The sequence below is a fragment of the Cyanistes caeruleus genome, chromosome 12, assembly GCF_971803275.1.
Source record: "Cyanistes caeruleus chromosome 12, bCyaCae1.hap1.1, whole genome shotgun sequence".
NCBI classification, from domain to species: Eukaryota; Metazoa; Chordata; class Aves; order Passeriformes; family Paridae; genus Cyanistes; species Cyanistes caeruleus.
In genome coordinates, this window is record NC_141712.1 from 14,835,752 (window position 1) to 14,863,692 (window position 27,941).

The 27,941-nt window shown below is 49.5% G+C and overlaps 2 protein-coding genes and 2 long non-coding RNA genes across 15 annotated transcripts; 2 read left to right on the plus strand and 2 right to left on the minus strand.

The window, feature by feature from the left end:
* Positions 1 to 1,417: 1,417 nt before the first annotated feature.
* TPPP3 (tubulin polymerization promoting protein family member 3) lies at positions 1,418 to 5,248 on the minus strand. 6 transcript variants are annotated; one of them, XM_086847941.1, is made up of 4 exons: positions 5,018 to 5,248; positions 3,722 to 4,069; positions 2,520 to 2,673; positions 1,418 to 2,260 (listed from the first exon to the last, which is right to left on the minus strand). In XM_086847941.1, the coding sequence occupies exons 2-4, from the start codon at positions 3,907 to 3,909 to the stop codon at positions 2,072 to 2,074; spliced, it is 531 nt and encodes a 176-aa protein (XP_086704067.1). In that variant the 5' UTR covers positions 3,910 to 4,069; positions 5,018 to 5,248; the 3' UTR covers positions 1,418 to 2,071. The 6 variants fall into 6 exon arrangements, with proteins under 6 accessions (XP_086704067.1, XP_086704064.1, XP_023773649.1 ...); XM_086847938.1 differs by having other exon boundaries at positions 3,722 to 3,913; positions 5,018 to 5,085; XM_023917881.2 differs by lacking the exon at positions 5,018 to 5,248 and adding an exon at positions 4,538 to 4,730.
* LOC111934517 (uncharacterized) lies at positions 5,179 to 6,646 on the plus strand. Its single transcript, XR_002867246.2, has 3 exons — positions 5,179 to 5,295; positions 6,188 to 6,264; positions 6,571 to 6,646. It is a non-coding gene; the product is annotated as an uncharacterized LOC111934517 (long non-coding RNA).
* A 2,888-nt stretch (positions 6,647 to 9,534) lies between these two features.
* ZDHHC1 (zDHHC palmitoyltransferase 1) lies at positions 9,535 to 27,896 on the minus strand. 7 transcript variants are annotated; one of them, XR_015275490.1, is made up of 12 exons: positions 27,726 to 27,896; positions 26,388 to 26,606; positions 24,473 to 24,648; positions 23,759 to 23,860; positions 22,804 to 22,928; positions 22,307 to 22,465; positions 18,816 to 18,928; positions 13,961 to 14,046; positions 13,245 to 13,338; positions 12,179 to 12,290; positions 10,673 to 11,750; positions 9,535 to 10,298 (listed from the first exon to the last, which is right to left on the minus strand). XR_015275490.1 is itself a non-coding variant. In XM_023934625.2 (11 exons), exons 2-11 carry the CDS (start codon positions 26,604 to 26,606, stop codon positions 11,473 to 11,475), a joined length of 1,464 nt encoding a protein of 487 aa, XP_023790393.2. In that variant the 5' UTR covers positions 27,726 to 27,896; the 3' UTR covers positions 9,535 to 11,472. The 7 variants fall into 7 exon arrangements, 5 of the variants coding, with proteins under 5 accessions (XP_023790393.2, XP_023790391.2, XP_086704061.1 ...); XR_015275489.1 differs by having other exon boundaries at positions 10,673 to 12,008; XM_023934625.2 differs by having other exon boundaries at positions 9,535 to 11,750.
* Positions 18,928 to 20,527, plus strand: LOC147650872 (uncharacterized). Its single transcript, XR_015275493.1, has 3 exons — positions 18,928 to 19,267; positions 19,601 to 19,836; positions 20,166 to 20,527. It is a non-coding gene; the product is annotated as an uncharacterized LOC147650872 (long non-coding RNA).
* Positions 27,897 to 27,941: the final 45 nt, after the last annotated feature.

Genomic DNA, 27,941 nt, shown 5'->3' on the forward strand with positions numbered 1-27,941 from the left:
TGGGCTGATGGAGCTGGCTGTCCTGGGAGATCCTGCAGTCCCTGCCTTGGATGAGCCATCACCTGAGCAGCAGTGGCCTCACCTCAGCAGCAGGGTGGTCAGAGGAGGTGTAGATGCCCCATTCCTTGGAAACATTCACAGCCAGGTTGGACAGGGCTTGGAACAACCTGCTATCCCTTCCCATGGCACGAGCATTGGAATAAGGTGGTCTTTAAGGTACCTTCCAACCCAAATAATTCCAAGATTCTATGATTTCCCAGTCTTGATTACCCTGTGTCAAAAACTCATCAACACCTGCGACTCCCCTTCAGAGCTGTCTCCACATGGGAGCTCCCATGCTCCACAGCCAGGTCCTGACAGGACCATACAGGCAGGAAATGAGTCCTGTGGGGCCTGACCTGCTCATCTCTTCCCAAAATAATCTTCCTTTGCCAAGCCTCCAAGGACAGGGCTGAGTCACCTCCACAGACCTCAAGGCACTCAGGGCAGCCTGGCCTTGGGAATTCTGCAGCTCATTTGTGCAGCTGGGCAGTGGAGTCAGCAAAGGGTTAAAGTCTCTCTTTCCCCCACTCCCCCTCCCCCTTCTCAAGCAACAATTTTTTGGAGGAACACTGCATGCATAGAAAGACCATTTAGGGATAGACAGCCACAAACTCCCTCCAACCTGCTCAAAACAGAAAGGAGAGCTAACATCCCCCAGCCCTCAGCCCAGCCTACCACTGGCAGACACTTACTGTCCACCCCCACCTAGGATGGGGCTGAATCCAGCCCAGAAAAAGACAACCTCTTCCTTCTCCTGTGCTTTCCCAAGCAGGTGTCTGGGATGCAGAGGTGCAGTGCTGTGCCCTGGCAGTGAGTGAGCCTTGTCCCAGCCACGTGTGTGCCCCTGGCACATCCCTCACGGCCTGAGCAGTGCCACTGCCACAGCTGAGCCACCTGGAAATAACCCTTGTGGGTTATTTAGGGAGCCTGGCTCTGAATGGATGGCCCTGAGGTGGATATGGAGCTGCAAATCCTGGCACTGCCACCCCAGCAGCACTGCAGCAGGCTCAGCCCATGCCTGGGATCGGGGTCACGGCGCCTACCCCCAGTTTCATGCACTGTCCGGAGTGACCAGCCCATCCCGGGGCTGCCGGCCCGTCCTGGAGCCCAGCCTGTTCCCAGGGATCGTTACCAGGAGCTCTGTGTTTGGTTGCAAACAGAGCGGGAGCGGGAGCCAGGCGCTCGTGTTTGTGTGCCTGCGGTTGCTCAGGCAACTCGGGGCCAGCCAGGAGCTGCCAAAATCCTCGGTGGCCAGGGCCAAGCCCCCGGCACAGCTGGCCCGGGGCGGCGTGGCCGGGCGAGCCCGCTCGGTCCCGCCGGGCGAGCGGCCAGAGGGGCTCGGGCTGCTCGGTCCATGAACACAACCAGAGCCGTGTCAGTGCGGACGGGGTTTATTGCAGAGCCGGGTTACAGCGTGGGTCTGCAGCATCCTTTGGTTTGGGCTTCACGAAGGCAGCGGGAGGCCACGGGGGTTCGGGTCGGAGACCTTTGCCGATGGCCAGGCGGCACCGAACTCCCCCGGGGCCGGGCCAGCAGCGGCTCTGGCCAAGCGGCAGAGCCGGGCAGCCCCGAGGGGAGGGCGAGGTGCGGAGAGGAGGAGGCGGCTGCGGTGTGACTGGTGCGGGGTTAAGGCAGGTCCCCGGAGAGCGGAGGACAGGCTGCGGTCCCCGGCGGGACAAGGGAGGGTGCCCCGAAAGCCGGGGCTGAGGTAGGGAAGGTCTGGTGGCGGCGGGGCAGGGGAGCCCTGAGGAGCAGCGCTGTTAGTGCGGCGTGGGGCTGGGGGTGACAGCACGGGGGGGACACAGGAGGGGCGGGGGGATCACAGCACAGGGTGGGACGGACGCAGCGCTGGGGCAGAGCCCGGCGACTTCCCCAATGCCCCCAGCGCTGGGCGGCCGACATCCCGCCGGCCTGGGGCTGGCCCCAGCGCAGCCTCCCGGGCCCCACTGACGGGCACGGCCCGGGGCTGAGCACCGACCCCGCGGCTGGCGCGCAGGGACCGGGGCGGTGGCGCCACGGGCACCCGTCCCTACTTTTTGACTTTGGCGTCGTAGGTGCCCGCGTTCTTGTAGGCACTGACGTAGCCGCTGGTGTCCACGATGTTCTCCCGCCCGCTCTTGCCCTTGCCCTTGCCGCTTTCGTCGAAGCGCTCCTTGTGGGAGCCCGTGTACTTGGAGGTGTCCGTCAGCCTCTCCACGGCTCCCACTGTCTTGGCTTTCTGCGGTGGGGAGATGGGACACGGGGGTCAGGAAGATGCTCCATCCCCTTCCCACACAAGTTCCATCCCTTGCCCCACAAGAGCCCCTGATCCCCACCGAAGACCCTGCTGTGCCCCCTTACCCTGCGCAACCCTCGGGTCCCCCCACTCACCCAGGGCCCTGGGGTCTCCTAGGAAGCACCTGCGCTGCGGGCAGAGCTCCACCCTCCCCTGCTGACCATCACTGCTGCTCCCGGCAGCCACGGGGCTCCTCACTCACCGTGACGCCCACGTTAATGGGCTCCTTCCCTGCCACCAGCTGGCAGATGGCTTCATACGCCTCCTCTTTGCTCTTGTCCTTAAACCTCTTGGGGGCCAGCTCTTCCAGCGCCTTCTTGAACTCCTCATAGTTGATGACACGGGCTGTCTTCCCTCTGCCAGAACAAAACTCAGGCTGCCACCAGCACGTCTTTGGGTCACGCCTCCAAATGGGATGAGCTGCATCAGAGAGACCCTGACTTTGTCCTACACCACCCTTGGGTCCCTCACCTACTTCTGAAATTCAGCTACAGCTGAGTGGGTTGGGCTGGGCACAGCTGGTGCTGAGCTCCAGGAGCTTTTCAGCCACATGCTGTTCAAAGTCCGTTACCAAAAACCAGGGTGCATGGAAGTGCTCTAGGACTTGTTGCTGGTGTCAGGAGGAGAGCGCATCCATTCCTACTGCTCCCAGGCTGCCTGGGCTGCTCAGCATCCTCTCTCCTCTGGCAGGCATCAATCCTCCAGTCAAATTTGGAAAGACAGGCATAAAGCATCTCTCCCCTGAGCTCCTGGTCCTCATCTCTGGGACAGCACAGCAACCTGCTCTCCAGCATCTCAAAAACCTCCCAACGCTCAGCTCTGCCTGGCCCAACCCAGGAACATGGGAATGCCTGGACAGAGCACATGGAGGAAGCAGGTTCTCCACCTGTCCTGCACCCTGGTGTGGAGCATGAAGTGTATTGTGTCCCCAGGGAGCCTAAAAGCAGTTCCAGGTGCCTTTTAGCCCTACAAGCTGCCCCTGTGACCTCCATGGACCAGAGTCCTCCCCAAGCTTGGGCATTGCCTGGCCAGGCCCAGGGAAGGGCCACATCACATGGGGCAACCCTGAGCACCCTCCTCTGCTCCCTGTGGCACCTTCTTGAGAGATGGGAACCTGGCAGAGCCAACCAGGCCCACCCCAATTCTTGGAGTGGGAGCAGGGGCACAATCTCTGCACCAAATCTGACCTCCCACCCCCAAATTTGGGCTGGTTTATTATTAGGTCTTGCAGAAGCAGACACATGTCCCACCTTCAGGTGGGACACTGCAGGACAGCACCCACAGCTCAGTGACAAGGGGGATGGACAGGCTGGGCACACAGCAGGGGCAGCACAGCTCCGTGGGGACCCCCACACCCAGACACCGACACCCTGCCTGTACTGCAAAGGCATCCAAGTCACTTACTTCACCTTGGAGAAGACAATGTCCACATCGGTGCTGGTGACGCTTTTGCCGTCGGTGACTTTGCAGTCTTTGCACAGCTTAGCCCAGTTCTTCCCATTCATCTCCTGCCCCGTTGCTTTGGTGTCACCGTAGATGGCGAATTTACGGAAGCTCTCCTCCAGAGATGCCATCTCAGCGTTCCCGGCCATGGGGCTGCAGGACAGGGCAGATGGGCCCGTCAGGCTCCTGCTGGCTGCTCGGCAGAGCTCGGCTGGCTGCTCGCAGGCCCTCGAGGGCAGCAGGAGGAGGAGGAGGAGGAAGGCTGGCGAGGGTGGAGGCTCTGCAGCAGGATCAGGGTGTTGGCAGCACCTGCGGGCGTGGGGTGAGGGCTGACAGCACCCTCGGATGAGCCCCGAGGCTGAAAGCCAAGAACGTGTCTTGGGGAATGGAGGCTCTTGGTCGAGAGCTGTCAGCAGCGAGGCTGTCGGCTCCGGGGCTGGCGGGGAGTGAGTGCATCAGCCTGTCCCCTCGGGAGTACTCTCCGGGAATGACGCAGTGCGTCCGCCTTCCTCCCGCTCGCAGATCAGGAGAACCGGCACGGCCGCCGGCCTTCAGCCCCACCTCTCCCCTGCCTGCATCCCCCTGTGCGGAGCTGGCAGCCCCCCAGCCCTGTGACCTGCCCCAGGGCTGGGCCAAGCGTGATGCCCTGCAGGGTGCCGAGCTGCCAACAAGTCCCTGCATCCTGTGGTGGCACTGTTGCTGCTGCCCCATCCCCTCCGCCCGCTGCCACCGCCTCGCCAGCCTCGTCCTGGCGGCTCAGCATCCCTCACCACGCACCGAGCACCCACAGCATCTCGGCAGGGACCGGGCGCGGCCGTACTCGGGGGAGCTCCAGTACCCAAGGGGGTCCCCGGCAGCCCGAGGTGCAGATCCGGTACCTTGCCCGGTGGGTGCCCGGGCGAGAGAGGCCGGGATGAGCCCCCCGGAGCCTCGGCGAGGGCCGGGGAGTGGTCCCCAAGCCCGTCGCTAGGGAGGATGGGCGTTGCCTGGCGACCGTCGCTAAGGAGGTGCGGCGGGGCGGGGATGCCGCCGCTGCCTCCCGGCCTCGCGTTCCCGGTTCTCGTCGGCCCGGGCCCGCACTGCCCCGCAGCGCCAGCCGGGGCTATTCCCGTCCGGCTGGGGGGTCACTGCCGGCGGCTGCGAATTGCCGGAGCAGCCACGACCCCCGCCTTCCCTCCGGTTTCCTCCCTCCCGGCGCAGCGGCCCCGGGACGGGCACCGTCCAGCGGCGGGGGGTCCCGGCCGCTCGGTCACTCACCTCCAGGCCACTCAGTCACCTCCCGGGCACTGTCTCACCTCCCGGCGCCGCTCTCTGAGGCGGGCGGGGGCGGCCGCAGCCGCCTGTTTAAGGCGCCTCCATGGCGACGGGAGGGGCCGCACCGCCCCCGCCCGCCTCCCCCGGGCCGCGGAGCGGCGGGAGCGCCCTCGGGGCGGGGAGACGGAGCCCGGGCAGAGGACCCGAACCACCTCTGGGACCCTCCACCAACCCATGAAGCCTCTCTGCTTCCCCATGAGACCGTACCGGCACCTGACCAGGTCTGTCCTGCACCCCACAAGGTCTCTCCATCACCCTACAAAGCCTCAGCGTTGTCCCACAAGGTCCCTTTAGCACCCCCCGAGGCCCCAGCATAAAGCCACAAGGTCTCTCCACCACTCCCTCAGCACAGGCGCTCCCCAACACCCCTGCTGTGCTTTACCCTTTCACCCGCCCCACATAGAGGAACTGTCCCCTTGGTGGGTGACAGGTGCCCAGGCTGAGGAGACAATGCCAACCGTTCTGGTGTGTCAGGGGCTGTGCTGAGCACCTGTGGCCCAGTGAGACGTGTCTGGAGCAGCCACATGCCAGCACTGCCCACCCTGGCAGCCCGGAGCATGACCGCACACAGGGCTCCCGGTGGGTGCTGCGAGCTGAGGCAGTACCCAAATATTGTGGTTGTCATGGAGCCACAGCACAACCCACATCTCTTACTCACTGCCCCACCTCAGCTGTTTGCCCACAGCCTGCTTTGATCCCTGTGCTCGGCTGGCATTGCGCTGGTGGGAGCAGGGCATCTTGGATGATCAACTGCAGCACCAGCAGGAGCTGTGCACAGCCAGCACCCACAGTGTGCGATATGCTGCTGCCTTGGGGGTCCTGCAGACAAATCAGCAGCTTTGGGAACTGGGAAGGGGCTCAAACAACAGTCTTTGGTACCCTGTGGTCTGTCTGCCCCGGTCCCTGTGCAGAGGAGCTAAGGACAGACACAGAGCTGTCCCAGGGCATCAGTTCTGCTTGTGCACCTGGAGCATTTTGCTGTGGAGCACAGCCCCAGTAACAACCTTCCCCTCTTGGCTGAGGGGTACCTGTTCTCTCTTGGGACATTGTTGCCAGTTCTTGACTGGACAAAGCCATGAGCAACCCATTCACACTAATTCTGTCTTGGATTAGGGTCTGGAGACCTCCAGAGGTAACCACCAGTCAGCTCTGGGAGTTTGGGATCACTAACTTAACCTGTCACTTCAGAGGTGAGTGCCAGGGCTGCTGCCAGAGGCCTCAGGTGTGTCACAGCACCTGGCCACTTTGGGTGGGCTCAGCTGGTCAGACACATGAAGGACCCCACTTTATTTTGCCCCCCAACCAAGCCTGTGGTCCCTCCATCGGAGGCTCCACAAGAGCTGCTCTTTCACAGCCCAGCCAGAAGCAGGGTGGCAAGGACATGATGGAGGGGACAGTCCAGAGTGGGAAGAGCAAGTGTGGAAGCTCATTTGATGCCAGAGTCCAGGCAGATCTCTCCAAGAGGTGTTTTTCCTCTCTCTGGTTTGTCCTAGTAGAGCTCAGACGTGGCCAGAGAGTCTGGGAGCTACACAGAGGAGGTGGCACCAGGAGGATTCTCCTGATGACACTTTCTTCCTGCTCCTCATGCAATATGAAAGCAGGTTCCAAAGTGCAGAGGGTCAGAGGTGACAGTTCCTGGCCGTGAAGTGGGAATTTCAACCAGTCTCTCTGCAGACCAGTAAGGACCCAGGTGTGTCATCCCACCTGCAGAAGGTGGGGACAAGTTATAAACTCTCTGCTTTAAGGACAAGGGAATAACTATTGCCACATAGAGGAGGATGGTTAAGTCTTGATGAAGGTAAAGCCTTATCCTTAGCTTGCCCTGCAGCTCCCCACCAAAGCAGGTGTCTGGCTCTGCTTCCAGCTGACAGCTCCAGACAGGAGCCAGGTAATGTCAGCAGGAGCATCAGGCAGGGCTTGGCAGTGGTGGGCAAGCCTGGATCCTCCGAGCCGGCAGCAGGTGGAGGAGGAGCTGGACACGGCAGCTCTTCTGTAGGAGCTGCAGCTGGTCCTGGGGCTGCAGAGCCCGAGGAGACAAGCAATGGCACACGGGGAGAGCCGGGTAAGGGGGCTCTGAGCCACGGCTGGTGAGCTGCCCACGGGGTCGGGTTGAGCAGGTCAGGTTTCGGTTCCTAAGGGCTGGGGTTTGTTGTGCGTTTGTTGTCACCATGACAGCCCTGTTGGGATGGAGCATGGTCCTTGGCCGCTCCCGCTGCTCCTCACGCAGCCCGGAAAAGGAAGCCCGGGAGGAGGCTGTGACTTGGTCCGCAGCCCACGGCACGGGCAGGAATTGACAGGGAGGTTGCACAGGTCCTGTGATGTGGTGGAGGAGCATGCACACGGATCAGTTCTCAGCTCGCCGGGGGACTTTCCCTTCTAATCAGGGTCACGATGTTCCCAGGCTGTCTCCTGCCCCAGGGACATAATGAGCTGAACACTCCAGCGCTCACCCCAGACACTGCGGGGCTCACACACAGCTGCATCCCCGAGGTGCAGCTTCGGCTGCTGGGCTGGTTCCTGCTAGGACCGTGTCCTTCTCCCCACCCTCAGACGGGCTTCGGAGGGCTGTGACTGCTCAGGGTTCAGCTCAGAGAGTGCACGAGGCCACAAGCACAACCTCCGGGCACCCTCTGTGCTCACCCTCATCCTCTTTGCCCGTGTCTTCCCCCGAGGCTGGGCACCGCAGCCTCCCGGGACTCATCCCGTTTCAGGAATGAGTCTCTGGCTCGGCTGTGTCTGGGGTGGGATGAGGTTATGCGGGAACGCCGTTTCTCTAGCGCGAGTTGCTACAAAACAGAGGGAAGTGTTTCGGAGGTTGTGCAATATGTACACGGTCACCCCAGCAACAGCGTGTCCACAAGGCATTAGCGGGGCTTAGCTGCGGCTGCTGAGCGGGGCGATGGGGACCGGGCCGTGCCCGGTCCGTGCCCGGTCCGTGCCCGGTCCGTGCCACCGAGCACGAGCTGCCGTCGTGCCATGCACGGCACCGGGCACAGGAGCGGGGCGAACGCTCCATCCTCTGGCAGGGACTTCCTTTCCCCCACCCCGCAGCTCCTGGAGATGCTCTCAGGACGTGTCAAAAGCAGTGCAGAGACAGACTTCTACAAATCATTTCCCAAAGGAAGGTCCCCTTGACTTCAAAGAGGAAACAAAGAAACTTGAGTCAGGCTCAAAGACAAAAGTAAGCACGACGCGCATCCCGTGCCAAGGCGGAGGCTTGGAGCAGGCACTGCGGGGCCTGGCACAGCTGCCAGACAATGGCCAGGCACCATGACATGATTTCAAAGGACTGTGGAAAGCTGTCATCCTGCAAATCATTGCTTCTTCCCAATAGAAAGCCACAGTGTCTTGTGGTGGAAACAGCTGGTCCAGGGCACTGCCTGCAGCTGATGGGAGAGTTCACGCTGTGGCAAAATCCTTTTATTCAGTGCTGGAGAATGTGCTTGTCAGACCTCAATGTGTCTGCAGTGATGGGGAGCTGAAGGCATCAGGACTTCTGCTGTCAGGACCTCAACCCAGTTCTCTTATGGTCTTGGGCTGTAGCTTGTGGTAATTGCAGCCCTCTGGTGCTGAGCCCAGGACTGCTCTCCCCACATGCTGGACTCTGCAGCAGCACCCCAATGTGACTTGTTCCTTTTGCTTACTGCCATGGGTCTGCTATGGACATTCCTCATGCAGAGCAGCAGAAATGCCATTGGCACTTGAATCTGCAGGGTATCAATATTAAAGGCCCAAGAGGATAAAAGCAAGGTTGGGAAGGAGGGTCCAGGAGCTAAAACCATCTCAGCCCCAACATTTTCACTCTTGGGTGCTCACTGAGCACCTTCAACAGCGCTCTTTGGATGGGGTTGTTGCAAAAACACAGACCCCAGCCAATTTCAATCACCATGTGGCACACACGATCCTCCTGCTGCCCCTGAGGTTTAGGAGATCAGAATCCAAGACTGGCAGTGCTGGGAGCCCGTCCTGCTGGAGCCTGGCTCTTGGCTCAGCATCCAGCTGCTCCAATGCACAGACACAGACACAGCCTTGCATGTTTGGCAGCCTTGAGTTATTCAGCAGAGTGGAGCAAATGTTCCAGCTGAAAGCAGCAGAAGGATGTCCCTGGACATCTGATAGCCCAGGAAACCCAGCTCCCCTCAGCCCAAAAGCACAGCAGCCTTTCTGCAGCACAATGCAGAGCTGGCTGGGCCTCCTCCCTCTGATGCTCACCCTGCTCCAGCACAAAAACCAGGCTGGGTTACAGAGGGAGAAGGTGGTCTGATCCCTATCCCTCAGGGAAGACACTCCCATGAAACCACCGAAAGACCCTGTGGAGAGGAGACTGCTGTCACCCCCATATCAATTACAGTGCTGAGCCCTTCTGGAACTCCAGAGGCTCAGGGAGAAATGAACCAAACAACCTGGGGATCTTCAATGGGGAAGAGCCAGGGATTGCTGCAAAAGAAAGGAGGAAACTATTTAGCAAAGAATATAGAAAATTTTATTGTGGCCAGAGCTACCAAAGAGCTCCATACATGATTTTGGGACTGATTCTACATGGACAGAGTGAGGAAACACACAAGGTCTGCTCAGGGGCATCTACTGAAGAGGAATTACCAATACTTTCTGGTGGAGGGACAGCTGGCCTTGGAAAACCATAAGCCCAGCATTGTTGCAGGATGTAATTTCCTTGGACGACAATTGACATGAGGAGAAACAATAGGGAGTATTTTGTCTAAGTGGGACCCATTGGTGAGCAATGCCCTGGTCTCTGCAGACAGCCAGTGTCATGTCTGCTGGTCCACACTCACCTGCTTTTCCAGAGGGTCACACTGCCAGAGGGCACCACTGGCCACAGGCACTGCCCTGCAGCAGGCAGGGAAGCTGCAAGGAGTGTGACCACAGGCCAGCCCTTCCTCCAAACTGACACAAAATTACTTCAACAGCTACACGAGGCTTCGCTTTTTCTGATCAATAGATTGTGTAATTTGATGAAGAGTCAAAGCTCCTCATCCCAGTTCTTTCAGGAGACAAAAATCAGACAAGAGAAGGGTGGTAAGGCAGCCCTTTAAAACACCTCCAGGTCTTTCTCCCAGGCTACTGTCTCCCATCAAGGCTGGGAGTCCAGCCTGCCTGTCCTGTGTTGACTGTGCCCACAGAGCCTTTGTCCCCAGATCCCCTTTCCTGCTCTGACCCAGCTGCAAGGAATGCTTGCAGACTGAGCTAGACAAGGGGAGAATAGCTTAGCTCGACTCTCACAGCACCGTGCTTTGTCCTCTCCTTCCCTAACCTGTACCCACCATAACCTGGAGAAAGGTCAGTTGTGCCTTCCATGCATCAAAACATTTGGAAGGGTGATGAAAACTCCCCTGTCTTCCTTTTCTTTGCTGGTGCACCTGTTTGTTCACAGCACCAGCAGTGTGCTGTGCTGGTGATGTGTCTGGAAACGTGCATCCAGCCATGCCACTGCTGCTGCTCAGGGCTGTGCCAAATCCTGTCAGACATGACCATGCTGGTGGCAAAGCCCATGGAGAGGTGTGTGTAGTTGCTGTCTGGGCTCTGAGATTAGCTGGCTGCTAGGCAGATCTGGGCTTGCTGGAAGCCCAGCCTCAGCACTCAGCCAGGAATCTGGAATGGGGCATGCTGCCTGGGGAAGCCACGAGGGCAAGGAGAGCACAGGTGCTGTAGGATGGCAGCCCAGCTCTCTGCAGATCACCCCCAGCACAGGGTGCTGTGGCTCAAGGCACTGGCCATGTGCCCCACTGTCTGCTGTAGGATCTTTCTGTACTACACACACCCCAGGCTTGGCTGTGCACTAATACAGATCTGGCAGCCCAGGAATTGGAAAGGTTTCAGGGCCTGCTCTCCAGAAGTCCCAAGACTTCTGATGAGAATGCTGCAGCATGTGGCACCCTGGACTGCTGGGAAGGGGGAGCAGGTCAAACTATGCTGCCTTACAGAGAACATTCTGGTGGCAGACTGGGCCTGAGGGTGCACAGTGGAAAGCAGTATAAGGGATGGGGCAATCCTGAGGTTACTCCCTGACCACCTGTTGAAGCCCCTGAGCATGATCCAAAGACTGACAGGGTGTAGGCAGATGGAAATATAGCTTTCAGCGTGCAGGGAATGGCAGAGGTGCAGCCTTATTCTTCCCCACACACTCTGCTGGGAAGTTACTGCAGTACCAGTGAGCAGAGGGCCAAGAGGGGTTGGCCCTTTCCCAGGGAAAGCACTTGAGCTCTCTTGAGCAACAAGTCTACCTCAGGTTTGCCACCTTGCTGCCTCTTGCCTTTGGCTGAGGATGAGAAATGTCCCACTGCAGCCTGACAGCATGTGCACAGTGAGGGGTGAGTACTGTAGGCCTCTGCACAGCACTAACGCTGCTCCCAAAGGCCATGGCTTTGGAAGGATGATCCCTAGGCCGCTGTGGTGCTTGTCCTTATGTCCTTTGAGCATGGATCATGTGTGCCCACATGCTGCTTGCTGGTGCATTTTCTGTGGTCAGGCTCGGATGTGCTCTCACTGGGCTGGGGCTGAGGGACAAGAGGTTCTCCACTGCTCTTACTTACAAACACAGCAGGAATCTTAGAAAAAAGTTCCAGGTCTCGTTCCACACGTCTGTCCTGCTGGCAGCTTCTCCTTTTGACCTTGTGCTCAGAACACAGATTCTTCTTCCTGACTCCTCTGGGATTGTCTGTGGACAAGTGATAATGTTGAGAGTTGCCTGAGTTATTCTTAGGAGGCCCTTGAAGGACAGGGCTCCCAAGGCGAGTCTGAGCCAGAGGAATCTCATCCATGGACTCAGCAGACTCTGAGTGATAGTCAGCTGGAGGTCCTGCTGCCTGGATGAGGCCCATGCTGCTGGGGGACACAGCAGCTCTCAGAGGAAAAGCTGGCACTAAGAGGTGAAGGCTGTGGGAAGGTGAGGTGGCAGCAGCTGTGGCTGGGAACTCTGCAGATGGAAATAAAGGGAGAAAAACCTTAAGGGGAGAGAGATCTCTCAGCCCCACAAAGACATCAACAAGCCCAGGAACTCTGTTATGGCTGATCCACTAGTGTTAAAGCAAATCATACATATATTTATGTAAGATTCAGCAGAGAAGCTGACTGGTGCACTCTCACCTGGGGGATCTGAGGTTGAGAATGAGGGTTGAGGAGAAGCACGTGCTTTAGATCCTCTGTCCATTGCTGAGGAAGAAGCTTTCTGCATTTTCTTTCTCCTTTTCTTTTGTTGCTGTGAAAGCAAGTGGCCCAAGAGAAGGGAAGTTACTTCACCAGCCCAAAGTAAGGAGACAATTTGTTCACTTGTTACCTCTTTTTAATTCTTCCTACTTTTAATAACAAGCACTAGGTATAACCAAAGTCCAAGAATATTTTACCATTTAAGACTACTACAAAGCAGTAATAGAGAACAGGCATTTAATGAACACACACCCACATTATCTGCATACAGTGACTCTGTGTAGGTACCTTTAAGCTGTTGTCTCATAGATCTGGGGGTTTTACTGGTTGCTTGCATTTGTAAAGCCACACTAGAAGAGGGGCCCAAAACTCACACAGCACAGGATGTCCCAAGGAAGGGACAGTCCTTGTCCCAAATATAGTACAGGTGAAAACTAATTTTTCCTACCATCTAGATGGCAAGGCTGATTAATAAGCTTGGAGGAAAGAGGGAAAGCACCACCACCTGCCATCTGAGCAAGAGGAAAGAGCATCTGGATGCAGACACATGAATATCAAGAGTCCAGTCCAACACTTTGGAGAGCTGTTCCATACCCTCAAGCTCCATATCCACACACACCATCTTTCCCTGGGCAGGTGCTTTATCTGAACATTTAAACTGTTGGATTTTTCTCTACAGAAACATGCAGAGCTTCTTACATCAACAAAGCTGTACAGTCAGAGTCACTGAGCTGCACTGGGGCAGCAAGGCATTGGATTACAGCTGTGTTACAGCTGTGCGCTTATGAGGGAACTGTAGGATAGCTCTGACCATGCCTGTGAGCAGAGACAGGAGAACATCACCCAGATGTGGTGACTGCAGGGCACAGCCACACCTGCAGCCACACACTGAGGGGAGGCAGAGTCTGTGTGAGCAGGGGGTAAGCACAGCCTGCTCTAGAGTAAGCATGCCCAAGCACCTGCATGGGTGCCAGCAGCAGGTTGGTGTGTGGAAAATCCTCCTTACCTGGGAAGGGGACACAGAGTGAAGAGATGAGGACTCAGGGGATGAGCTCTGCTTGGGGTCACTCTCTTGGTTATGGACATAGAGCTTTGGAAAGCTAAAACACAGCAGACATACAAGGTGATTCCCTATGACAGGACTTAAGTCTGATGCCCTCTGCCTGCACGTACAGATCAGGCTGATCACAGCCTCCCCTGCCTCACACAGCATCCCCAGCAAAACTGCAGGGGAATTCTTCCTGCACAATTTGCAAAATAAAAAGGAAATTAGGGACACAAGTTAACAGAACAGGAGTAATTAATAAACAAGGATCCTGTTACCCATGAGTGCTTGCCTGTGTAATAAACTTGCAACTGCTGTGATACATTTCTCCACAACCTGAAATCATGTAATTATAATGAGCTCAACAGAGGAGTCACAGGACAAATCAGCCAGCCTTAATGTAATTTTAATATAAAACAATTAATAGAAAAATATTTAATATAAAACAGCCTAATGAGAGTATTCTAGGAATTATATTTTCCCAGGAGTGGAAAGACAAGTATTCCTACAGGTATCTACCCTCCTGAAGCTCGAAGATTTCACCATACCTTGCTGCAAACACTGGTGCTCCCTATCCTTCTTAGTACTTTTGTCTTAGGGCCCATCAGTGACCTTGATAGCAATTTCCCATTCACCACACATGCTGGTGGGAGAATCTTATCCTCAACTTTTCTCACCTTTTTCTTGAAGTTACTGATGAGAATTCCTCTACTTGAATTACAGGGTCTCTATAGCCAGGATTACCTGACAATAAGTCTGCTTCCTGGAAAAAAAAAAAAAAAAAAAAAATATTTTCAGACTAATACAAACACAGAGGGGAGAAGATGGATTTTCATTACAGGTGCACTCTTTCTCCTCATGCCAGACATCTTTTGTCATTACAAGTAGCACAGCAGTAAACTGCTGCTTAAGAAGATAGAAAACCAAGATTGGCACAATTAGAAGTCCATGATTAATTTGTTTAGTCCAGTTATATTTCATGTGACTCAAAACCAAATCACACTTACAGAAGTCAGCTCAGTCATTTCTTGGGACTACATTTAAAGCTTACAGCTTCCATTAGTTACACAGTTTAATCTGAGGAGCTCTGCAGTGAATGCAAAAAAATGTCTTTTAAATGCAAAATGGAGGTGAGGAAGGTGAAAGCATGAAATATACAGGAAAAACATAAAGTATTTTCTATTTCTTGTGTGACCCTGTATGGCTAAGACCTGCTGATGTTTAAAAATGAGTGTGATATATTGCTTATTTGCCTCAGGTATGGACAAACTCAGAGTAATGACAGCTGAACTTGAAAACTGCATATTTTCAGAAACATTTTAAGAATAAACCTCCTAAATCCAAGTGCTGCATTACAGGAAAGGACCCCAGTCCTCCCTCAAAAATACCCAGTTAAGATGGTCAGAGTACCAAGGGATGAAGGGTATGAAGCCCTGTTATCAAAAAAGGATAAACCATGCTCAGAAGAACCTTGACACCACTTATCAGCTGCTCTTAAACTTGAATAACCATCAAGGGAACTTCCTCATAGGTATTTCACTGTGCAGTGACTATAAAGATATTTTAAAGTAACTTTTAGGTTAAGATGGAAGGATTTAAAATGTGATAGGCATTAGCTTCAAAAATAGCTAAAACAAGCTCATGAAGACCTATTTTTCTGAACAGCCTGATCAGCAAATTTGAGAAAATGAAGTCAAAGTTGGACATGGCACAAATGGGTTCCTGAGAGATCCAGGGCCTCTGCACTTCAACAAATTCATAAACAATCAACAAAAGAGCAGAGCAGTGAGAAGCCTGGTGATGACACTCCCTGATGTAAGGCATTAAAAATGAAAGCCAGCCGCAAAGAGCTGCGGAAGATCTTTGCAATATTGAATTACAGGGTGGTAAATGGCACAAAAAAATCAATATTGCTAGAGGTAAAGATGGAAAGTGAAGGATGTGAGAAAAGCAGTGTAAACTTTATATACAAAGCAGCAGTCTCTGAAATAGAAAATAATTAACGGAGCTGTACATTCAGTGGCAGACAAGAAATCATTTCAGATGTTACGAACAAAAAGGAAAGGCAAATAAAAAGAGAAAAAAAATAATTTCACCTGTTTTAGAGGTGGTAACATAACATCTGAAGGGAATTGGTTTAGTATTTAAAAATATGACTTTCTGATTTAAAAATTTATCCAAATGCAAGATTAATAATCTGCAGAAATTTACTACACGTATTTTAATTGGAACTTGTAACTCAAGTCAGATCATCATTTATCACCAACTGAGCACAAAGTGTAAACAAATGTCTCCTCAAAGCTCCTTGGGACATTTACAATCAAGATTTTCATTCAGGCCACATGCACCTGAGTCATGAGAGGAGGAGACCAGACACAAGTCTCGTGTCACTGTGAGTGGACAGGCAGGAGATGCAGGTCTTTTCAGAGGGAAGCAGATTAGGCTGAAACGAGCTGAAAGGACATCCCACTGCACAGAATTACTGAAAACAATCAGGACTCAATGTCCACAGCACATAAACAGGACTGCAGGACTGGCATTTCAAGGGAGTTTAATAAATGATTCATCTTGAGAATAACATGGACAATTTCTTTCCAAGCAGGGAATGAAAGAGCCTTTTTAAATCCATTTTGTTCATTTCAGCCTTCTATAAATAATGTAGAACCAAAGCAGCCACATAAATGAAAGTAAAGCATTAGAGCTGATTAGGAAAACAAATGAGACTCAATCAGTAGAAAATACAATGTTCTCTCACAGTGTGACACAAGCCACAGCCACAGCACAGAGCCCAAGCCTCGCTCTGCTCCCAGGCATTTAGCAGGAGACTCAGAATCCTTCCACTGCAGCATCAAGACAAGCCATCCTTTGCAGCTGGACTGCCAAGATTCAGCTGTTGCTCCTGCTGAAAGCAGACTGTTGGACAGACTGCCCAAGTTCTGCCCCCATGCAAATCTGGCTATGTTCACCAAATTTCAGCTGTGACCAAACTAAGGTCCATGGTTTACAAGCCCAGGATGGATTCAGCTTCCTTGCCCAGTGCAGCTGCCCTTATCAACCATTTCAGTGTCAGGAAGTGCCCTGAAGTGCTGTCTGCCTGGAGGGGAAGCAAAACTGAACAGGAAAAAAAAGTTTTTGTCCCAAGGAAAGTGGGTCTATTGCAAATATTTAGGATGAGAGTGAATACGAAGTTTGTCTTACATTGACATTGGAAGAAAGAAAGAGTACTGAAAATGTAAGGGAAGCTGAGTAAAAACTGCAGTTAGTATTTAAAATCAAACCCTACCAACCTGAATCAGTTTCCAAAGCAAGTTCAAAGCTTTAGGAATGTGAGAAGAATCACATCCCAGCTGGCCTCATATGAAAGTCAGCTCTCTGGCATGAATGCAATTATGCATTTAAGCATAGGGTTTGGCTTAGTTTATATTTCTTTGGACTGCAAATGACTACAGAAAAAAAATGGTTACTTGCACATCCTGCTTTAGGTATGTTAATAGAAGCAAAGGCTCAATGCGTCCAACTGTTTTGCATTTTTGTGACATCTGAACCACTTAAATGTGCAAAATTCGGGCTCTTAATTTGTGTATCCTACAAGTACATAAGAATCCTTTATCCTGAACAAGAATCCTTTACCTGAACATAGCCGAAGACTTAACCACAGACCAACATTGAAAACTGAAGCCAAAACCAACGCTCAAGCTTGAATAAGGCTCAAAAGCAAGCATTAAAGGGCAAATGCATATTTCTTCTTAGTCCCTAAAATGAATGAACAGTTCAGACAAAAGTGGGAAGAGGATGATTTCCATTTTATGCTTACAACATGTTGGATCAATTACAAAGGGTTGCAGTGTTCAAGCTAAAGAAGGCTGTATTCAACACAGCATACAAAAGGCAAGTCACTTGGTGTCCTCCTACTCCAATCTATTTGTTTGTGTTTATCTCTGGTTGCTATGTAAGAAACAAGGAAAATCTGGTGGGTTAACATTTTTCCTAACAATGTTACTGGGCATCATCCAGTCTTTCTCGTTCCCCAAGGTCCTAACTGTAATCCTTAAACACCAAATTCCTTTTCACCCTGCTCCTTCCAGGCTTGCTGCTTCAAATTAATCATATTCACACATATCTAGGTAAGAACCAATGCAGACAGGAGAACATCACTGAATGCCAACATCCCAAATGTGCACACGCACGTGAAGTCCACCCCTGTTCAAACACCTTTCCAGTATCAATTAAAATCCAGTCACTAGATGATTAGAGCTAATGCTTTATTATTGTTTTAATTTGCATAGTAAGCAAAGCTCTGTGAAATGAAGTGCCAAATATTTTTGTTGTTATGGAAACCTCTGTTTAAACTGAAAGTTCTACTTTTCCAAAACAATAAAAAATATATATGAAAAGCTAGGGACTTCATATTATACAAAACTGAATGAGCTCACTTTCCCCTTTGCTTTGATAGGGAAGAACTATGGATGAATCCAGAGATATCCCAGTATCTCTACAGACAATACCTGGATGATGCTTGTATTTAATTAATTTCTTATGAAAGATAAAACTGTTTGTATAGCAGATAACTTATTTGCATAAAATTAAAAGTTACACATGACTGAGACTCACAGAATAATTTAGAATAGGAAGAACTTCTGGAAGTTTCTAGTTCAAGCCCCTATTGAAGTCAGTACAGAATGTGTCCAGTCAAAATTTGAGTTAATCCAATAATTTATTTTGCCTTGTAACAAAATAAATTATACTAAACCTATCAATTCAGAGCCTGATATATTTGCCTCTGCAGAATCTAGCAGCATTTAAGAGCTTGTAGAACTCGGTTTACAGAGATATAGATTAACATTGTGATAATAACAAGGACCCTTATTATACAGACTCATTTAAAAGAAAAGCAGATATCAGGGTAATTTCTGAAAAACTGGTGTCCTTTTCACTTTCAACATGGTTAAATTACTGGTATTATTAGCTGCTCAGTGGTTAGCCCCAGTTTCTCCAGCCCTAGAGCCCGTCACATTTGAAGTCATGACACAAACTCCCAAGATGTGCTGTGCCACCCAAACAGATGGTCCTGTCTTTTTCAGGGAAAGGATTCTTCCACTCTTCAGTCACCCTCATTCGTGCTGAGCCAGGCATTTATGTGACTGCTTGGTGAACCGAATGGGAGAGAGCTGGGCCAGCCCAACTATTTTTTTAATAACATTTATTGTTACTCAGATGAGTTCCCCCACCCTGTCCTAATGAACAGCTGTGCTGGCAGAAGAGACAAGATAGTGCAGGGCCCAAAACAAATGGTGGAGGAAGAGAGTGAGTGGGATTGATTCCTTTGAAAGCAGTACTTGCTTATACCTAAAGTGTTCATGGAATGGCAGGCCTTGCACTCCTTCACATCCTACTCAATTCCATCAAAGTACCTCTGAAGTCTTATCTCCAGCAACTGTCTTTAAAATATAGAGCTCAAGAAAGTGAAGCAAAGTTTACACAGTGAATGAGCAAGACTGCTTTTGGGAAATGGACTGAAAGTAGGATGAGTACCTGACTGGGTCTCACTTGGGAGGAAGAAGACTCCTGTTTCTTGTCTACCTTGTCTGGCTGCTGCTGGGGACGCTGCTGCAGGATGTACTCATACGTAGTCAGCTTGTGCCACACTGAAAGGGAAGAAAGAGACCTGTCAGCACAGGAAAGGCCCTCCCTGACTGAACTTATACAAACAGGCTGGACAACTATATTCAAATAGTAACTATAAACATGAAGAAACTGATAATCCAAGCCAAAAGTACTGCACACTGTACATCCTCCTATATCCTTTATTGTCACCATCACAATGCTTTCTTATAGTGTTGCTATTCTAAAGTGTCCTAGAATGGTACACCCCTCTATACTTTAGTAATTTGTTCAGTTCATTTCAGGGCAAATCCAAATCTGTACTGTACAAACAGCTTTATGAGCAATCAGAAGTTGCTAAATGGAGAGAAGAAACTGAGCAGGTTAGTGTGTCCTGTAGTAATTGAGACACTTAATGTGTAAACCAGTGAGCATCAACTGCACAGCTTGCCTCATGCCAAACAGCTGTGCCCGGAGCTCACATGTCCCTGACTTTATGAGCTCTCCAGGTCCCCATGCAAACACATCTGCTCCCATGAATGATCAAAAGCATGTGACATTTCTGAGCAACTTGGATTCTTCATGAGACCCAAAAGAGTCCAAAACACAGACATTCTTCCCATAATGACCTTAAGTATTTTTAGAGAATAAACCCCAGAAATGGATGCTAAAGGGTTTTAGTGCACAGCCTGGGAGTTATTCCTCCTGTTTTACAGAAGCACTGAAGTTAAAGCAGATGCCTAGGATCATCTGGACTAAAATCCTCACTCTGCCTGAAGACATTTATAGCACTGATCTCTTACCCCTCAAAACCATGCCCTGAACACAGGACTACTTCATAGAGAAGTGGGGGAGAGCAGAGGAGAGATGCACCACTGCTAAAGCAATCACCTTATGAAGAAATAAAAATTCAGGATCCATTTGGCCAAGAAGAGAGAACAGAGAGATGAATGTGAGTCTGCAGCCAAATGATTACTTAACAGGGACAGTGCAGGGTGATGGCAAGTGCTCCTAGAATGGCACCCTTTGCTTTCTTTAAAAAACAGACTGTTGCTTCATAAGCAAAGGCCTGTTAACGATTTTTAAATTGGATTTTGTTGGTTTCTGAATACTTACAGTGTAATATTAAAAACATTTTAATAGAGCTATTTAGTTAAAATACTGCATTTTTTGATGAGATAGCACTGCAGCACATAACATGCAAAATATAATCAGTCTGTGAATAACCCTATATCCTTTCCTATATTGCCTACTATTTTTTTCTTTTTATTCTGTTATCAGCCTCTTGGTACTGAAGAAGAAAAAATATCCTCCCTCCAAGCTTCTGAAGTGCCATGCTTCACCAAATGCCTCCAGAACTGAGTCTGAATCAAGACTAGTAATTTTGAATACATGGACCTACTATTCTGAGAATAACCTGCTTTCTTTGAGTGATCATAGTGAGCAATTAAGCTAGAGAGTAACGCTGAAATTTTCACTGCAGTTGTAACTAAACTAGATACTACATTTTAACAGTCATACTTGACTTAAGCCTTTTTTTAACAGGAAGCCTAAGGACCGTACTCACATGGGTGCTATTTAATTTCTGTAATTTAATTATTGAAATACAAAAGCGTATATGAAGAAATACTGATCAACATTAATTACATTTGAATTGGTAAAGTATATTTCAAGTCCCAAAAGAATGAAGACAGCTCATTAAAACACTGCCTACCTTAAAACATTCAGAGGAGACTACTGACAATTACAGGTATGAAACAAGAGGAGTTTAAGTTCAGACATACTTTGTGTCCCTGAAACCCAGTAGTAAGTGCAAATGCAGTGGTAAGTGCAATCCATACTCATATGCAGCACACAATAAAGGCTTCAGTGTGGGGACACCCCTCCTTTAAAGCAAGGGCTTACACACTACATTCTGCACAGCTGGGAACAGTTTCATTAGGGCAGCAGATTATAGTGTAATAAAACTTTAAAAACATTAGCAATAATTCTGTGTCCATGTAAGATGGAAGATAAAGATTTAAAATTGGGTCAAAAGTAGAAGTTAGTTTGGCTCGAAATCTATTCTGAAAGAGGAAAAATAATCACCCCAAGACAAGAGCAGCAAAATGTCCCCTAAGCCCAGAGCACGACTAGTGGCACACACAGAGGTTTCCGTCTGACAGATAACGCAGGTCATTATCTCAGGCAGGGAGCACCCTCTTGTGGAAGCTGCACACAAGGACGGGACAAATACCACTCAGGACTAAACAGAATAATCCTTTTCATTCAGAAGAAACCTTCCTGGAGCTTTGTTATGCTTTTTGTCTTTAAAAGGTGCTAGATCAAACTTTCAAATCTCTAGGCAGTGCCATTAACCCTGAAAAGCCAGTTGTCAGTTCTGCCAAGGAAGTAAAATTGCAGTGTGCCCAAATTTCAGTTCAACTCAAAGAGGCTCTGGAAGAAAATGATGGTCAGTGTCCTCACTGAGTGTACTGTCCATGCCAGCTGGGGAACACTCACCTATCAAACACTACACTCCAGCAGTGCAACTGTTTTGCTTCTGGAGCCGTGCTGGTTTGTGCTGACCTAGTTTGGGTTGGCATCTGCAGGTCCGTTAACTGAGAACATGAAAATCCATCCAAGGATCCTCTGTAAGAACTGTTCTCACTTCTCTTCCACCACGTCCCTTCTTTCCTACTTTTGGCACCACCAGCTACTGCAAATGTAAGATCTTTCCCTACCATGACTTTCAGCAGCAGCCAAAAAGCATTGGCTTAATTTTAGACGATGGCTGAAAAAAAGTTTTTGATGCCCATCTCTACATAAACAAACAAAAATATCCTTTCTTGACAGAGCAACAAGCAGTCGATCTAGAGATGCCTTTCTGAAAGCCTCTTCCTCTGAATTCCACAAATCTTCTTATATCAACATGGTACAATTTCCATAAAGGGACCTTAATCTGGATGGCAGTGCTTCAATCAGAAATTTAGCTCTGTACATCCACATTTCTCTGGGGTAAGGGAAAACACCGGCTCCCTCACAAAACAGAACTACTGGGGAGCACAGTGAGGAGACTCACAAAGGCCATATGCAGAGTCAATCTGAATCTGCCATTCCTGGCACCAAGCTGAGATTGACCAGTTCATCCACTTGGCCTCTCCAAAACCCTTCCATGTGCTTTCAGTTTCAGGGTAACATAGCTTGAACATGGCTGCAGAGGCCCAATATGAACTCCAAATTACATATGCACTGATAAGCCTACCTGGTACAGGGGAGAACTCAGAAATATAATGTTAAATCCCAATTTTGCACATTTTCAATGGCAATCTTGCACAGTAGGTATATGTTAGTGACATGGGTGAACACGCAGTGAATGCAGGATGAGTAGAAGATAAGCAAAAATGAAATGGGGGTGCAGATGACAGGAACAAAATACCTACAGAGATAGATGTGAAAGGTCAAGAGGTGGCCCAACAAGATCATGGTCACTAGGCTCAGAAGAATAAAAATCCCAGCTGTCACCAAAATTGCAGGTGCCCGAGTCTCAACAGGAGATGCAGGAAGAAACACAAACCAGCGGTCCATGTGGTTCCTCAAAGCTATAAAACAAAGAGAGCTGGAGGTAAATAGATTGTCTGGGTATGAATTATCTCTAAATAAACTTTACAGCTGGAAATTCTGTTAACTCAAAAGTAGCTGCAGGCCCATTATGCACTGGAGGCCTAAGAAATCTGGTGCCTGCAGGGCTTTTAGGAAGAGCAATTAGCTCTGTAAGGAAAGACATTCCATCCAGCTGAGCAGAGGAACCCTAACAGAAATATCAAATTGAAACAGTAAGGAATGAAGTTCCTCCTCTGTGGAAGAGTTCACAGAATCCAAACCCTCATCAAGATATGCTGGCTGATTCCCAGGATGCTCATGTGAAGCACTGCTGTACCATCAAAGTGCTGGTCAGAGCGAAGCACTGTGGGGTCGACGAAGAACTCCACAAAGACGTAGAAAGCGATGAGCAGCAGAAGCCCCAGGCCCAGAAGGGCAGACAGCACACTATTCAAAAAGAGCCTGCCAGGAAAGGGAGAGGTCTCAGTGGCTTCAATAACATCACACATACAATTCAATATCCCAGCCTCTAATAAAGATATAGACAGTTATCTCAAATTACTGTCATGCTTTCTTACACCAGTATCGTACAGATACTGGTGAACAGCTTTACTTATTATTTGTTACTCTGAGAGGCTAAATTGTTACTCTTTAGTGCAACCATGGTTACAAAACAGTCAAGTATATCCAGGACAGACAAAGCTCTCTAAAATCTGAGGGCAGTGTAACATGGCACCTAGCAACAACATCACTTTGCTTTCCATGGGGTTTAAGTACAGGAAAGTAAATTGAGAAGCATCAATGACAGTCTCCGTATTGTTTCCTCAAACCTTGCATGGATGAGAGATCCCTATATGCTGCTGTGACTCCTGCCAACTGGCAAGTCTTGTAGGGAAAGCACATGATCTAGATGCGGGTTGTTTCAAACTGGAACAGCACCATCATGGTTCCATTCCTACTCCAGATTTCAGAAGCACTGACACCAAATTAACATCCTGTAAGCTTTTGCTAATTCCAAATAATAATTCTACGATCTCTGTTTTTACTTACAGATGTTCAGCTACAACATTCTAAGCTTAGGAATTTTATCCTTGGTTATCTGAATGTCATGATTATGCTTGTATTTTCCATCTAGTTTTCTCATGACTGATTCTATTCAGACAGGGGATAAAATAAAAATGGTTCTGTGTGGCTAAGTACAGGCTGGACTGAGATACAGGAGAACTTTGGAAAGAGAAGGAGACACATCATTGATGCAGTGTTGTGCTTCTGTCACAATGCCAAGCCCTTACCAGTAATTCCTCTCTCCCACACAGTTGTTGAGCCATTTGCAATGATGATCAAAGCCACACACACACTTGTTGCAAGTTCCACAGTGCTTTGACTTGGCACTCCTGACAAAAAAGGGTGGCATTAGCATGGCAGCTCATTACTATGATTTTTCAGTGACTCAAACACAGGTGGATGCAGCAGCAGAGATCCTGATAATAGTGAGTAAACCTTCTGCATCAGGAGTACTTCATCTCCCAAACTTATCTGTCACTACTGGACCACAGTCCCAAACACTACAAAATTCACCTTTGAATGCACTGCATGATTTTTAATTTGGAGATTGTTGAGTTCTTATTTGAATCCCTTCAGCAATACTACAGAGCTTGATCTTAATGCCTGCCCTCCAAGCATTTCCTGCAACTGGCCGGCATCCAGCCAGAGACAGGCACACACACACACTAATTACACGCTGTTAGGTAAAACACCAACACTTAGTAAACATGGCACACTACAGCCTTCTCCTCACAAGGTAAGCAATGAAACAAAACACAGAATTCTGTGCACATCTGACAGAAAGCCCCTACCCAACCATCTGAACCCTGCTACAGGATGAAGCTTAACTTGCACTGTATCTCCTCAAGGGTTCAGTTTCAAATCTTATAGTCTGACATTAAGGACTAATGGTGAAATGCAATGCTGAAGAACACAGAGCAGTAGAAAGAAAAGATACTTACACATCTACATCACAGACATAGCAGTGATGGTTCTCAATGACATGTGCGTGTTGGTTACGGTTGAAGGTGGACAGAGGCCCCAGATAGTTTTTTTCTCGCACATTTGCATCTGCAGGATCAATGGAAACTGCAGTAAGATGAACAACTAAATGGTAGATAAAACACACTCCTGGACACTGAAACACACAGTTAAGGATTTAACACATCTTTGAATCCTTAATACATGAATCCCACACAGATGAGAAATGTATGGCATAGAATTAGAAATTGCTACATAACTGACTGTAGCAATCAGCTTTACTGAGACATTTGCCTTGTAATAAATATTCCCTGGAAAAAAATAACTAAATCTACAGGAACATCCCTCCTCATTATGTGCTACTCTGCCTTGCAGAAGTGTCCCTCCTAGCACAGGGTGTTTTTAAAAGTTACCTTTACTTACTAGAATCTGACCACAAGTACGGACTGCTGACATAGATCCAAGTTTCTTAGTCCATACAGACTCCTTGGAAAGGAGTGTGGTTAAGGTTGTGCACATGCCCTTTCACTGGACCAGACTTCCAAGGAAAAAAGGTCACATCAAGGAAGTAGTAATGATTGCCTTGCTTTCTTTTTCCTTAGAATCACAAGGAAGAGGAGCACACCTTTAAAGCATGCTTCTACAAAGGATCCAGGATTTGTCATTGTTTCTATACACCCAGATGTGCACATCACTGATCATACTAATACCCATGGAAGATAGATCAGTGTAGTAAGTTAAAAAAGGAGGCCTCTGAGAGGTCCAGCTCATTGGAGCTCTGATGGCTGGTGGAGCAGATCAGGAGGGGATTTGCCTTTGACACAAAAGAGACACTAGTGCTTTATGAACTGGAAGTAAAACTGGAAATATTAATCTGTTGAATTAAGAGTAACTTTATTTTGCATTATTAAGATATTTGGTAGACAAATTCACAAGGTTTGAATTGTGATAATAGTGAGGATTTGAGCAAGCTAAGTAGATGTAAGACCACTGAGCTAATTATATTAATGTCTAAATCATGCAGGTATAAAAACTCTAACAATCATAAGCAAAATCATCCCAAACATATCAAAGACTTAGAGGCATCTGTGCCAGATGTATAAATGATGAAAGTGCACACCCCATCTCTTTAGAACAAGGTCTGGTCTTGAGGAAGTTCCTTCCCTGGGCACAGGTGATAGTACAGGTGGCACTGGGAGTACTGGGAGCACTGGGATCGCTCCCCAACTGCTCCAGGCTGAACAAGCCAAGTGTCCTCAGCTGCTTCTCCTCTAGACCCTTCATTGTCCTCCTTAGATGTGTATACTAAACTGCTGCTCAAGACTGTCCCATAAGAGACCTCTCCTCTGAGGCTCACACCACACCACCTTGTCTATCACTCACAGATGTGCCCAGGGAGCACATCCACCATGAGCCATCACAAACCATACAACCACGAGCATGTCAAGCTGCCCTTTCATGGCTCACCCAGTCAGCACAGAGAGATGGGGCTGCCTTCACAACAAGGATGTTTAAGGAGGGGCTTTTTTCGTATGACTTCCTTCAAACCGTGCAGCACACTTGTAGAAGAATAATATAAAGCAAAGGAGACACATGGACAGAAGCAGGCAGCAGAAGAGCATTGGAGGCAAAGGTAGCAATCTTAATGGAGACTGATGAAGGAGACAAGCAGAACATCAGTGACCTAAAGTGAGGCTCTCAAAGCAGGAGACCTGCTTTTTACACCTGTTTTTTATAGTCAGGAGATGATCAAGATGATGGTTACGTTCAGAGAAATATTCTGGCTCAGGCACTTTTCTCTGATGCTTCCTGTGCTACCTAACAAGTGCAGTTAAACCCCCTCAGTGATGGTTTGTACCAGCCCATGTTCTCCCCATCCAAGATATCCAAGGATACGATGTAACCAGCGGGCAGCCAGTGGCGGGGCAGGAGAGGAACCAGGATTCCAAAGCCAACCAGCGCAAAGAAGAGGAACAGCAGCCAGGCAATGATCTGGAACAGGTGCAGGGGCCAGCTCCAGCCATTTCTTCGAGCACGTTGGACCTTCACCTCAGGAACAGCTTCGCCCAAATCCTCTGGAACTATCTTATTATGAGGTTTATTGCAGATATTCATCTACAGAAATAAAAAATGGAAAACAAAAAGATGTGATACTATGTATCTGGTGCTGGAGAGATTCTCCAAGGCAGACTAAGTTAGAGACTAAAATGATGACACACATGTGAAGAGAAACAGCTCTGAGCTCACAAGCAGTTTCTCCTTTTTTCAGTTTTTGGTGGATTATTAGCTGCTGCTTTTCACTTGCCACAGGGCCAGGAGAGTTTCTAACAACAGAGAGTTGGGCTGCTCTGCTTCACAGAAAACTTGAGGTAGCAGAGAGAGCAAACCAGGCAGTTGATCAGGGGCAGCATCACAAAACCAACAGAGGAGCTCTGCTGGACCTGAGGTGACTCAAGGTACCTCTGCACCACTCTCATCCTTCCTCAGTAACTAAAGAGGATGTGAAATTAACATCTAACATGACAAACAACTTCAATTAGTTTGATTAACATGCACAGGAGAGTGATGAAAGAAAAGGAGGTCTCTGGTTCACTTGTGGTATTTTTGATAATGGTTCCAGTGCCAGAAGAATTCCACAGGGCTGGAAGAGAGCAAGCACGGCAATGTGCTGAAAGAGTGAGCAAGACAATTCCAATGTTGGTATGCAAACAGCCCTTCAGTCCCTGGCAAAGGGCTGGAAATGTCTTTTTGGGTCAGCTGGTAGAGGAGTAAGACTAGCAGAAAATATAATTTATGTTCATCAGTGCATCACGGTCTTATCAACAAGTAGGCTGGAATAAAAAATTCCTAACTTCACCCTTTGAAGTAATTAGCAGTATCTGCCTGCATTCATCATTTAAGTTGCTACATGGCAAGTGGCTCATCACTGATGAGAAATCATTACCAATCATGTCATCCTTTTTTTCATTAGGCTGTTGAAAACTTGTTCGTGCATCACTTTGAGCTACCTGTTACAAAGCCCGCAGTGGGTATGGCCCGCACGCCTTTATATCCAGTTCCAGAAAACACTGAATATAAAACACAGAGCATAAAGTCACTTTCGGGGTAGACAGAGAGGCACCGGGACGCAAGAGCAAGCATCAAGGACCGAGCCGGGTGAGCGGTTTCCCGGGCAGCCACTCTGATGAGAGCCGCGTAGACCCCTCCTGCACTCCACCGCCTCCCACCCCTCACCTTCTCCCCGCAGAAGCGGTTGACAGCGGCCCCGGCCCCGCCTCATGCCCAGGCAGGGCGGGGGGCCCCCGGCTGAGGCCTCCACGGCAGCTCCCGGCGCCTCCGCGGGCCTCGGGCCGCTGGGCCCGTCGCCATGGCAACAGCTACGGCGACGCGCAGGGGGCAAAACGCGCCGGGCGCGATCGTTCACCGGGGACATTTATTGTATATTATTAA